This window comes from Equus caballus, chromosome 2 (assembly GCF_041296265.1).
Source record: "Equus caballus isolate H_3958 breed thoroughbred chromosome 2, TB-T2T, whole genome shotgun sequence".
NCBI lineage: Eukaryota > Metazoa > Chordata > Mammalia > Perissodactyla > Equidae > Equus > Equus caballus.
The window spans coordinates 96,492,363-96,506,447 of NC_091685.1; the positions used below are offsets into that span (position 1 = coordinate 96,492,363).

The 14,085-nt window shown below is 40.8% G+C and overlaps 1 protein-coding gene across 4 annotated transcripts in view; it reads left to right on the plus strand.

Moving 5' to 3' along the window:
* The window catches only part of RNF150 (ring finger protein 150), a 238,221-nt gene that overhangs the window by 181,610 nt on the left and 42,526 nt on the right, over positions 1-14,085 (plus strand). For all 4 annotated transcript variants that reach the window (XM_070258567.1, XM_023636511.2, XM_001502228.5 and 1 more), the window contains 2 exons: positions 4,207-4,303; positions 11,051-11,261. In XM_070258567.1, coding sequence (XP_070114668.1) covers positions 4,207-4,303; positions 11,051-11,261 — 308 coding nt within the window. The remainder of the gene's footprint in view (positions 1-4,206; positions 4,304-11,050; positions 11,262-14,085) is intronic.

A 14,085-nucleotide genomic window follows, 5' to 3' on the forward strand; every position in this document is an offset into this window, starting at 1 on the left:
ATAGTTAATGCTCCCTGGAAGAATGGCATTCTAGGTCCCTGAGTGACTCACATTCTTTGATAACTGTCTCACCGTGGAGAATGAAACAGCTTGCATTGGTGCCAAAAGGAAAGCCACAGGATCCTAATGTCAATGGCAGGGTGGCAGGATCTGAGAAAGCCTGAAAAAGGGAGTGAGAGGCAAAAGCCAAAATAGCCCCTTCCTCTTCCAGGTAGGAAAAATAATGTCATTTAATTGGGGAAAGAGTCACCCATGTAGATGAAAGGACAACAGAAAACAAGAATCAATAGATACAGAAATGAATTTAACTGGCTTTGTCATTACTGCTAAAAAATGTGAGAATTATTATTTATAATCATCTTGGCAATATTATGCCATTGTCGATGTCATCTTTTGTCGGGTGTTTGAAGAACTCTTCCTAAAATGTTTGCTTCCCTTTGGTGAGTAAGCAAGGAGAAGAGTTTTGTTGACCCTCTGTGGTATTTCCAGCTTGCCAGGCTTGTGAGGAGAGAGATGTTGTCCTCTTGTTCATCTGGATGTGCTTTCTCATGCAGCCTTTTTTCAAACTCGTGGAGGGACAGTGCTGTGCCGCAAATTGTACAAATGGGATACGTTGAGACTGACTCTGCCTTAGAGATGTTTACTAAACTCCAGATTTTTTCCCTACTCCTTTATTTATTTAGTCTAGTGACTTTTATTTTTCTTTCCATTTGGGAGGAGAAAAATTGTTTCGCAATCCTAATTATATGGATATAGTCTTCATGTTCGATGATCAGCACAAGAAATATGGTGCTGGAAATAAATCAATGTTAGTTAATCATCAGCATGATCACCCTACATGTCATTTCAACACTTTATTTTTTTTTTTGCCCTTAGTTCTTCCTTTGATTTTTTTAAATTTGCAGTTTTTTGCTTTCAACATTAGAAAGGTTATTCTAAAGAGTAGAAATGAGAGTAGTAACCTGCATCAAAAAAACCAAGATGCAATACAGTGGTGTTAATAAAATTAGTGGTAGCTTATAATTAAGGAGGGCCAGTGCTTATGTCTTAAACTGTAGGCATTATTTATTCTGTCTCTCTCTCTCTCTTTCTCTTTCTCAGTCACACACACACACACACACACACACACACACACAGACTCATTCACTAGCAAAGATGAAATTTCACAGATAAAGAACTGAATCTTGGAAAACTGAGACTTGCCTAAGATCAAACAGCTGGAAAACGATGGATCCATGAGTGTGGCCTTTCAGTGGCCTTTACGTTGTCCTTCACAAGGAACGACTGAACTATGGTACTGCCTGGAAGAGAGGGACCTTGTCTTATTCATCTTTGTACCCAGCTCCTAGCACAGAACAGAATGGAACAAGGGGTGACGTAACTAGTACTTTATTTTAGGAAGATAAATATGGCAAGGATGAGTGGGATGAAAAGCACAGGAAAAGACTGGTAGCTGGAGAGAAGTTAGATGTTATTACAGTAATACAGAAAAAAAATTAACGAGAGTATGAATGAGGGGGTGGCATTGGGAGATGAAAAGAAGCTATGAATGTGAAAGAGACTTAGAAAGAGTGAGTCTGTGGGATTTGACCACGTGCAGGCAGTCAGGGGTATAGGTCATTTGATGACTCTCCATTCATGTAGCTGATATTTCTTGAGCATCATCTGTGTGCCAGGGACTGTAGTAGGTGATAGGATACAAACAGTGAATTAGGCAAACAAGGATTTTGCTTTCATGGAGCTTATATTCTAATGGAGGAGGTATCAGTCAGGGTTCTCCAGAGAAACAGAACCAGTGGATATATGCATCCCACTATTTATATATATATATATATATATATAAGTATATGTATATATTTTTCAAGCCATCAATTTTTCAAGAAATTGGCTTATGTGATTATAGGGGCTGGCAATACTGAAACCTGTAGAGCAGGCTTACAGGCTGGAAACTGAGCAGGAGCTGATGCTGCTGTCTTGAGGTAGAATTTCTTCTTCCTCCGTGAAATCCCTGGTTTGCTCTGAAGGTCTTTCAGCTGATTGGATAAGGCCCATCCAGATTATTTAGGATAATTTCCTTTATTTAAAGTCAACTGATTGTAGATATTAACTACCTCTACAAAATACCCCTAGATTACTGTTTGATTGAATAACTAGGTGCTATAGCCTAGCCAAGTTGACACATAAAATTAACCATCATAGAGGAGATGTCAGAATGACCAGCGCATAGAAATAACTGGGGGTGTTAGTGACTAACCGCTGGCTTCTGTGGGTTGGAGACTCAGGCAAGGCATATCTGCGTGAGTAGATAACAGCTGCATCTTACAGATGAGGCAACTGAGACTTGGGGCTATCAAGTGACTTATTTAAGCTAAAACAGCTAATGGTTGGGTCTACTGTCATTCTGACTCCAGCGTATGTGCAGGAAATACAACAGAGGCCTCCCTCCCAGGAACGGTCAAAGGGACCCGAATATTTGACTCCCTTCCCAGGAGGAATACCAGTTGGTGAGCAAGTTCAAATGAGGAACTTGTTTCCTGAGGGTAGAGCCTGAGCATGGGGAGGTCCATGTTGCTTTTGGCAGCGGCAGGAGGTGGCTTCATCCATTGTCAGCCTCTCCTTCACACCGCCTGCTGCCCTGGGACTGGCCTTCTTTCTGCTCAGCTGAGGGCTTTTGTACGAGCCAGTCGTTGTGCCTAGAATACCCTTCTTATTCTCCTCTCCCCTTCATGTGGATAATGTCTGTGGAGCCCTCAGGCCTTAGTTTTGGCACTTCGTCAGGGAAACCTTCCCTGCGTACCCAAACTAGGATAAATCTGCCAGTTACAAGCCCCCTCAAGCTCCCTGTTCTTCTAACGTGGTACTTAGCACTGTTGACATTAAGTAGTTTATTTATATTATTTTATTAATGTCTACCTCTCCTGTTATACTCCCTAAGGAAGGAGCCAACTCACTATCATGCTCATTCCCAGTGTCGAGCAGGATTCTTTTGGCATATACTACTTGTTGGATGAATGTGTGGATGAAGGAATGAATGAATGCGATATATGCTTTCCAAGCAGTAAATCTGCAGGCTTTCCAAACCATAATCTGGAAACATAACGACACACCCAGGTTTCTCCTCTCCTTTTTCTAATCCCCGATCTGGTCATACCCTGTTTACAGCTAATCCATCCTTGGCACATGAGTTCTTTTCAATTTCAGTTTAAAAGGTGGCACTTCCCGTACCCTTCTCTGATTTGGGGGTCCTTTTTCAGCATTTGAGACTAAAGCCCTCTAAGACAAAGATAACTGTTAGAACAAAAGAAGACGAAAGTGTGAGAGGGGAGTGGAAGTTTTCCAGGAATAGTGCAGGAGTCAGGCATGGATGGAATGTCCTAAAAAAGGCTTCATACTGAAGACAGACAGTTCTCTCTCTTCTTGCCCCAGGCAGGAAATTCTGGCTGCTTCTGCATGTGGTATGGAGTCTTGTGAGTGAGAAGAAAAGCTTCTGACTCCCTGATACCACTGAAGGGGATCTTGCGAGCCAACTTGAGAGAAAGTTCGGTTAGGAGGCATCCTACACCTTCTAAATGGGCCCCTCCTCCTGCCCCTCAGATGAAGGCTCCTAATGGCTGGCACTTGAGCATGGCAGTAGAGTGGAGCACATCAGAAAAGGATACAGTACCTTTCACTTGGCTTCTGATTTGACAACCTTCCGGCCGTAACAACTTAAAATGTCATTTGTAGTGTTAAATGCTTCCAGGAGTTCTTCTGCCCTTTTGTGTTAGACCCCCAAGTATTAATGGAAATGAGTCTTTACTTTGCAGTTGTCTTCTGACTGTGGGAAAAGACACTTGGGATTTATTTACAAGTAGCTTCTGTCAAGTTATCCTGAAAAGTCTATACAGGTGTCTCTACTTGCATTCTTTCCATTAAACATTCTTCCTATTGGAAAAGAGAAAAATCTCCCAGTTTCTACATTCTCTCCATTTTCTGAAGCTTGGAAGACTCAGTTATGTATCCTATAGGACACTCCTGGGATACAGACAAATTTTGACATCACCACAGGGTATAACAGGAAGTTGGCCCAGGAGGTTAGGAGATAGAGGTTCAAGTCTCGGCTCTGCCATTGAGCAGTCAAGTGACCTCGGACAAGTCTCTGGGCTGTAGTAGACTAGGTAGTCTCTGCAGTTACCGCCGCTCTAAGATGTATGGTTCTCATTGCAGGCATCTTTTCCACAAGTCCTGTGTTGACCCCTGGCTTCTAGATCATCGCACCTGTCCCATGTGCAAGATGAACATTCTTAAAGCCCTAGGGATCCCGGTAAGCACAGCACAGCCTACAGCATCGTAATGTCTGTCTTTCTGCATTACTCACAAAGGAGGAAGAAAACATCAACCCTGGATTTTCTGTGTCCCCTCAACCCCAAAGCAATGGTGTCATCTGAAGAGGCCCCAAGAGAATTCCCATGTCTGAAAACACTTCTCTCACTTTTTCTCAATCTGAGAACATCATAACCCTCTCACCATATCCATTTTATTTGTCTGTGAGTTGACATGCTGCTTATGCAGCTCGTGGGCTTCTCATCTGGGCTGCAGATTGTGAGTACAGGTGGGACTCTAGCAGAGGCCTGACCAACCAGTGGTTTACCTCTGACCAACATTGATACCTCTCGTGTCATTACCCCTGCACTGTCATCAAGGAGATGTGCATGCCACACTTTCTGATGTTGCCCCCAAATCACCGAGCTCTCAGAGGAAAGGAGCTTTTCCCAACAATGGGAGGGAAAGATAGTTGCTGGGAATCTGGCTCAGAGCCTCTGCTGCACTCAGATCTCTGTGGAAAACTTGAGTGAGCGGGAAACCAGAGCCAGAGCCACTTAATTCTAGCGCTTCCATCAAGCTGATACCCTTAGTTATATGTTTTATAAAATTTAGTCTCTTCCCCAGTGCAGAGAGAATCCCACCAGCTGTCTGGCTTGATGCCCCAGGAAGACTTTCCCAGGACCATATCAAGTGAAGCCTACAAACTGGTGGCTGGTGTGACACCAGCTGCTGTGGGGAGGGCAGGAAGTAAGCCAGGCCACTGAATCCAAGGGCTACACAGAGAGATGTGAGAAAAACACAGGCGCTGTCTAAAAGAAGCTAGACAAAGAGGATCCAGAGAGCAGCCTCTCTCCTTCCCCCACCACTTTGTTGCAGCCTCCCTGTTGTCACTCCTCGCTACTAATGGCAGAGAGTAAAGAGAATGTTAATAATCCCAAGATGTCACTGAAGAAGGAAGGATCAGATCAGATATCAAAGGTTTTCTTTAATGCCAAAAGGCTAATTGTCCTAGGACTATCAGAGTGTTTCTGTTGGAGAGGGCACACCTGAAGCATTATAAGGTCATGCATTGGCTGAATTACCTACCCTTACCAGCTGTCTCCATGCCAGCTGTATGCTGATTTTCACAGTTGATACACAAAACACAGATCAACTGGTGTGACAACGCAGAGCTCTGAGCTAGATTTGAAAGGCAATGCATTAAATTTTCAGACCAGACTTGTAAATGCATGATGCATTCAAGGTGAAAATCAACTGCAGTGAACATGAAACATTAGTAAAGACCCAACATCTCTACCAGATACTGGTGACTTAGGAAATTGAACTCACTGTTTGCACTTTGCACATTTCTGGCTGTAATTGGTTCTTACAAGGGAAAGGGGAAATGTATGTACTTGTGTGCCTGCATGTGTGTATGTGTGTCTTTGGTCTCCAAAATCTTTAAAATACTCAAAAGTAGGCAGTCACATCATCTCACCTAGTTCCTATTGCTCAGGATATTTTCAAAGCTCCTAAGTGTCGATCCCGGTGCTTCTTGGTCAAGACAATGAAACCAAACCACCCCCAGTGGTTAAATTTTGTCCTAATAGCACTTGACTCCAGACTTTCCCTGGGGAGGTATAACTTCTCCAGAAGCTAGTTGTAAATGAGTTGAGAATACAGCTATTAATTGTTTTTAAAATAGAATTATTGGGTGGCCTTTTGATTTATTTCCAAAACCAATAATATTCTGACTTTTAGCAGTTGGGCATTCTGGCCGTGGATTGATGCCTACTATGTCTGGATAAGATTTTATTTAGCACACTTGACTTCCAGAAAAATAAACATCAGTAGCATCTTCTGGATTTTGTCAAGGATTCTTAAGGGCCAGCCAAACAGGAACATGACATACATCCAAGCTCACCCCAGAGAACAGAACGTCCTCTGTAAAGGAGAAGGCATACGGAGGGGGCTACTTCTCACGAAGCACCAAGGCATATGGCTACCCTCCATCCATTCCTGGGGCTTTTCTGGCTTTGTCCTAGAGTATGATACTCAAGGCTGGATCTGAGAGGAATGGAATGTTCTTCTACTCCATCCTTTGCTGTGGGGTAGCACCATGCCTAAATTACACCAGAGAGATGAAGTCTTCACTCCATTCTTAGAACTTTCCATGTCATTGGACAAGCTCACAGCTTCTCAACTACAAAACACTTCTCTAGCTAGCTGAGACCTTTTTTGTGTAGCATAAAGAAATTATTTTACAATTTTCCTAAACTCCTTGTATTCCATTTCTTCTTAATCAAAGAAAATTGAAAAGAGCCTGTCAATCTCTCTGATAATTGGTGCCTGTTGGTCCTTATGTGTATATCCCTTACTCACGCTAAGTGCTCAATAAATGTCGGTGGCATTGTAGGCCTTCAGAGGCTGAAGGCTGCAGTCACAGAATCCTATTTATGAAATTCACCCTGATCCTCCTTTGAACAGCGTCCACTCACCAGCGACTTAGTGGTAATCCTGATCCACTAGATTGTCCAAATACAGGTGGTGAGGTTTTTCTGTTTGTTTTTGTTGTTTTTAACTGAGTGTCCTTGTGCTTGCCTGTGCTATAAGGCAAATAAATATAAGTTGAAAGCTAAGAGCTGGGGACGTTTTCATTTTGTAAGTGGATTTCTCTAAAATGAGCTAAAGAATGAGAGCACAGCTCACGGATCATGAAATTCCCAATACAGTGGGATCTTTTTTCATTATATTTTGCCAAGAGAAATAAAATCCTGAACTAAAAGGGGAGAAAAAAGTCCTTTATTGTCAGAAGTGTTTTCATCCCTTTATCTCCATTACAGTGCTTCACCCTGTTTCTCTGCAGTCAAGTCTAGACGTTTCTTTGTAGGATGACAGAACACAGGTTTCAGTGAGTACTCCTATAAGGCACCATGTGACTGGGGCCTTTCATATCCCAGCAAACACCTGCTCCTGTCGCTCTTATCCTAGTATGAATAGGATGATTGTTACTGCATAGAATATCCAGTGTAACTAGTATATTCACAAGTCCCTAACTATTTAGCGGTTGGATTTTTTTGAGGACCTTCCCCATGCTAACTTGAATTTGAATACCTATACTGTGTGCACTTGCAGATGATATTTGACATCTTTTACTAAACATTATGACTATAATTTCTCTTAGAGGTATATAAATTGGGTTTCTTTTCAAAATATTGTTCTATTTGATGAACTATTTAGAGTGGATGTAAACTGTGAGGTTCTGTAAGGATGGTCTATTAAATATCCTATCTAAACCAAATTATTCATTCCTGCTACCATTCACAGTCTCCCTGAGCTTAATAGTTCTTTCTCTTTCCCTCTCTGTTAAAGATAGAATACTGTTCCTACTAGTCTGCAAAGTAAAAGCAAACACCCTGCATCAAAACTAATAAAATACTTTTTTTAAAAAGAAAAGAAAGAAAGGAACAATATCAACAAGCAAAGTTAACACTTGGAAAAGTGTCCATCATTAGTGCATCTCTGATTGCGCTCAGATGCTTATGGCTGAAAGAACAAGCAGTACAGTATCCTCGTTGTGAAATCTTCCCCCTGATAGCTCACACGCAATTGGTTTTGCTTATAAGCATCTTCACATCGTGTAGAGGAGGGAAAAAAAATTATTTTTCCTTCTGCTTTCATGGGTTGTCCAGCTGGAGCCCTGTACATTAAACTCATAAAAGACAGATTACCAAAAGAAAATCGAACAGGAGTTTATTAACACATGCATCGCACATATACATGGGAGCACTTCACAATGAGTAACTCAAAGGAGTGGTCAGGACTTGGGCTTATATAGCATCTTAAGAAAAGACCAATAAAGTTTTAGAGAGTGTCAAGAGAGGAGAAAAGGGCTTGGAGTTCCTAGGGCAGCAAATTATGGGAAGATAAGCATATGGGGGGAACTAATGGCAGATAAGGGCATGTTAGTAAGGTTTGTTTGCACGGATCCATTTCGGCATCAACTTGCAGTCTCTGGTTATAAAAATGTTCTCCTTTTCCTCGGACAAGCAGTGGGGGAGACCTTTACAAATTTATATCCTGCTTTTAGGCCAATAGAAGAGGGCAGAGAGCATTTCTTTATCTGCTTCTTCTCAGTTGTCTTCAGCTCCAAATAATCCTTATGCCAATGTAGCATATTTTGGGGTGGCATATTCTGCCACCCTTGAATAGCATGCCTTACCTTTGCACAGAACTTGACAGTTTTTAAAGTGTTTTCTCAAATCCTCCCTTAATTGGTCTAGGGAAGATACTAACATTCCTAAGTTTTCAAAGCAGTAAACTGAGACTCAGATAGAAATTTTCATATCAACACTTACTGAGCACCTAATAATTGTCACGTACTGTGTGAGGGCTTGGAATTCAAGATCAATAGACTGTAGTTGCTTCACTTTACAAAGCTCGTGTCTCACTTATATGTGGGATCTAAAACTGAACTCAGAGAAACAGAGAACAGATTGGTGGTTGCCAGAGGCGGAGGCTGGGGGTGGACAAAATGGGTGAAGGGGGTCAAAAGGTACAAAATTCCAATTATAAGATAAGCAAGTCCTGGGGGTGTAATGTACAGCATGGTAAGTATAGTTAACAATACTGAATTATATATTTGAATTGCCAAGAGATTAGATCTTCAAGTTCTTATCAAGAAAAAAAATTGTAATTATGTTAAGTGATGGATGTTAACTAATGTGCAGTATACACATATATCAAACCATTATGTTGTATACCTTAAATTAATATAATTTTGCATGTCAATTATTTCTCAGTAAAACTGGAAAGAAAAAAAAGCTTGTGGACTAGTAGAGTGAGACAAATAGTAATAACCATAACAGAGCTGGAGAAGCACAAATAAAGTATTAGAGTATCAAAGATGACCACCAGGGAGGGACCGCTACTTAGAAAAAGTGACATCTGGCTTGGGAATTGTGGGGTGCTTAGGAGTTCACCAGAGTTGGATTGAGAACCTGGGATGGGAAAGGTGATAGGGATGATTGGGACAAATGTCATCCCGAGCAGGCAAACAGCATAAGCTAAAGCACTAAGATAGGGAATAGATGGTGTATTCTGTGTGTTTCCAAAGGCCGAGGTGAGGCCAAAAGAGTCGGCTGGGGCGAGGCTGTAGAGTGTCAGTTTTGCTATGCTAAGGAGATTGTAATTTGTCCTTTAGGAGAAAAGGAGAATCATACCTGTGTTTTGACAAAAGAATGCTCTGGTGAGAAAGTAGAGAATGGAATATTACGGGGGAAGAAACTGAAGGGAGTCTGGTAATGGGGAGAGAAATGTTAGTAACACATCTGCTCATGTCCAGTATCACAATCAGTAAATTTGGTGGATCGGTCATTCAGTGAATTGACTTTTGACAGCTTGAGTTTCAATGAATTGGCACTCTTCCTATAGAGAAAGAGAAGGCAAAAGAAGAAGCAATACAGAGAAAAGGAAATGAGCTGAATTTGAGGATTTGTGGGATGATGGAGATTTCCAAATACAGGTGTGGAGCTCAGGAGACTGGTTTAAGAGCAGAAAAGCCAGGACACGAGTCCAGCTCTTTGGATTTCTTGCTTTGCGATCCCAATGAGTCCACGAGTTATAGAGTCTCTCTTTTAGTGAACTTTGAACTTTTTAGCCGTTGTGATGTTAATCAGTGTCAGCCCAAATTCTCTTCATCTAATCCTCCCCATCCTCCTCCTTATCCCTTGGGAGTACAAAACCATGTAGTAATTGTTATCACTCAAGGCAATGTTGATGTTCAGACCCGAGCAAAAATATTTAATATCTATTTTGAGTATTTCTCAAGACCATATCTCTCTACCGCCAACTTTTAAAAATAATTTTTATGAGTTTGGGCAGAGGCATAACAACTAAAAGTCATTTTAAAAGTTGTTTGTGGAAGAGGTATAAATATATTCAGTATCACTTCAAACAGCAGAACTAAGACAAAGAGTAAAACTTGCAAAACTGGCCAACGATAGAATAGTCTACCAAAGCTGGTCAACACAGGCTGCCTTGCAAAGCAAAGAGCTCCCATTTCTATGTTGTTCAAATGGAGCTGTCAGGGATATCGAAGGGAAAGAGTCTTGCAACGAGTGGATAATTAAACTAGATTGTCTCACCCTAGTTTTATGATTCTAAGCTTTTAATTTAGAGGAGTTGACAACTGTGTGATCAATTGCATGTTAGGTAAATAGGGCTTTCTTCTACAGCTGTTTTTTTCTGGCTTATGTTTAACAACAACTAAATAGCCTCATTCTGTGCTTGTGTGTATGTGGGTTTGTGTGTATGTGTATATCTCTGATTAACAGTTCACAATGAGTCAGATTCTATCCACATCTCATGTCATCGCTGTATTTGCAAACAATGCATGGGTCTTTGGGGATAATTATCAGGCTGTCAACTACTTCCTATATGCGGTGTAGACATTATATATAAGGAAGGACTATCATTATAAATAAATGTTATTCCCCTTGAGTAATTATATTAACATTTGGATATTGCTATTCCTGGAATTAAAACTGTGGATTAGATCGAAACAGAACCTTTGGAAAGAAAATTTGGGGAGATGTTTTCATGTTAATTACAGAAACTACATGTGGAATATTTTTAAATAAAGTGGTTCAGAAAGAAAACAGTAAATAACTTGGTTTTCCATCAAGACAAAATATTTAGGCTGTAGACACTTCATCTCTAACTTGATGACATACACTAAGAATAGATCCTTTTCTACTTCTGGCAGCCCAATGCTGACTGCATGGACGACTTGCCCACCGACTTCGAGGGATCTCTGGGAGGTCCGCCAACCAACCAGATCACAGGCGCCAGCGACACAACCGTAAATGAAAGTTCGGTCACTTTGGACCCTGCTGTCCGGACTGTGGGAGCCTTGCAGGTGGTCCAGGATACAGATTCCACCCCACAGGAGGGAGAAGTCATCTATACTACCAACAGTAAGTTCTGCTGAGCTTTTAAGTGCCATAGTCTAAAGGGCTGTTGCCTCGTGGCAATTGGAAAAAGACACTTTTCCTCAAGAAGAAAAGAAATTAAATGAGTCTAACACTGCCAGGCTAAACAGTCATACCTGACAGGCCTTTAGAAGCCCAACTCTTTCCAGAGCCAGCAGGGCAGCCAGCAGACCTGGCTCTGTCTTGCCTGCCCACACAGAGACTGGGGTACACCCGCCACAGCACTGCAGGTACCCCGTGGTACTTGATGGGGGTAAGGTGGTGGGTTTGGCCTCTGAGAGGGGAGGGCAGCTGAGAAAAGCAACTGCAAGGTATTCTCAGCGGGAGGGGAATAGGGTCCAAAGCCACTCACTGTGCTGTGTGTGTGTGCCTGCATGTGCATGTGTGTGCGTGCACGCCCTTGAGCCCTCTTGAGTGTGTGCATGGCTGGGTGAGCTGGTCTGGGCTGCATGCAGGAGGGTGCTCTCATTGTTTCTGCAGGTCTCGGCTGTAAATGGCACCCATTTGGATGGGCATCTTTGCAGTACAACCTAAACTCCTGACACTGGCACATTAATATATCTTTTGGGGTTCTCTGCCTTCTCCTGCATAGACTCTAACTAAATACTGTCCTGTTTGATGGTGGCTATAAAAATATTAAAATAGCTGTTATTAAATAAACTGATTAATAAATTGTTACTAAAAAAATTTAATAAAAATATTAAAATTGGCATCAAAATTGAAGCTAAATCCTAAAGCATCTTCTCTTCAGTCTAATACAGTAGAGATAAAAGCTTCAAAAATTCTAAGAAAATCAGCCTACAAATTAATTTAGGTTGAAGGTTCAAAGGGTGGGTGGATATTGCAATTTTTAACTAAGGTATATTTTTTCCCTTGATACACATAACCTATTCACTATAGAAAATTTGGAAATATAGACAAGCAGATTAAACCATTTTGGGATATTTCCTTTTAAGTTGGCCTCCTTTTTTTTCTTTTTTTACATATTTGTGTTATAGAATTTATAAAGTTATTCATGCTGAAATTCAAAGATATGCATTTTTCTCATGATGAAACAACAGTCCTCATTGTTGAAAGATTGAAAGATGAAGAAAAGAATTAAAAAATTCAAAAATCGCTCAGTACCCCACTTCTAGAAGTAATCAATCTTAACATTTTGGTATATTTCCTGATAATCCTCTATGATATAGTTGAAACAATACCATAGGGGTTGGAAGTTGAGTATTGCAACAATAGAACTTTCATAGGACCTCGACAAAGTAGCTTCAAGTGGAACTTGCTGGTAAGGTAAGTGTCTGTCAGCGCAAGGTTTATTAGTTTTGGGTAGGTAAGAGTTTTAACTTTGAAAATTTGACTTTCAGAGGCATAAGGACCTCAATATTCAAACTTTGACCGTTAGACATTAAAAGTCCTTAAAGATAGATTTCCACCCCTTTGTTTTAAAGGTCTAGGGTGGTACTGTCTATGTCTAATGTTAATATAATGCAAGCCACATATGTAATTTAAAATTTTCTATACCCACACTAAAAAAAAAGTAAATGGGTAAAGTTCATTTTAATAATAGCTTTTGGGGCCTGCTCCGTGGCATAGTGGTTAAGTTCACATGCTCCACCTCAGTGTCCCAGGGTTTGCAGGTTCAGATCCCAGGTGCAGACATAGCACCACTCGTCAAGCCACACTGTGGTGGCATCCCACATAAAATAGAGGAAGACTGGCATGGATATTAGCTCAGTGACAATCTTCCTCAAGCAAAAAAGAGGAAGATTGGCAACAGATGTTAGCTCAAGACCAATCTTCCTCACCAAGAAAATATATATATGTATCTAAAAATGAAATAGAAAATTATGGTCTGTATCCATATAATTCACAATCCCTAAACTGTTTTTTGCCTAAAATAGACAGAGTGTTTAGGTCATAGCAGGCGTCATGGGGATGTTTACTGAAGGACTTGAGTGAAAGGGTTCAGTTGGAGCTCAAAGCAGGGGCTTCTGTTTACAACAGAAGGGAAAATGCCAGGTAATTTCAAAAGAAGATATTGATAAAGATGAAGAGGCGGGAGGCATGAGACCACAGCTGTAGTCTGAAGACTGATGGCATGTATGAATATGGCTAGAGATATCAGTCTCTTAGTACAGAAACTGAATTTTTCTCACAAAATATTTTTCCTAGACCTCTGAATTCTGATTAGCTTTATTTATTGGGATTTAACAGAATATTCCGAACATAATCATTCTGATTAGATGTTAATGGTTTATGCCATTAACCAAATGGCTGTAGATGCCTTAAGGGGAAAATTCTCTGCTCTCTACAGGTTTGTAAATTGCCTAGTGCCCTAACTCAAATAATCAATAAATGAACAAATACAGATGCGTGAATAAATAAGAGAAAGATTCAAGTTCTCATCAACGTTATTGTAACCAACTCGATGATGCCGTCTAAAAGAATGTGGATGGAGAAATAAGTGTCATTGGGATACAATATTGCTACAAATCACAAATAACCCAGTGGAGGTTGGACCTGACTTTTCTTTACATTATCCTTTCCTGCCTCACATCTCTACAGACCTAGACAATTACTAGAAAATGAGGAAATAATAATAGTTAACCAATACATAGTATCAAGTATATACCAGGCACCTTTTTATGCCATTTACATATATTAGCTCACAACAACCCTCTGAGGTAAATATTATTTTTATCCTCATTTTACTGATGCAGAAACAGAGGCAGAGAGAGATTAAAGTAACTGACCCAGGGTCCGGCCCAGTGGCACAGTGGTTAAGTTTGCATGTTCCACTTCTTGGCGGCCC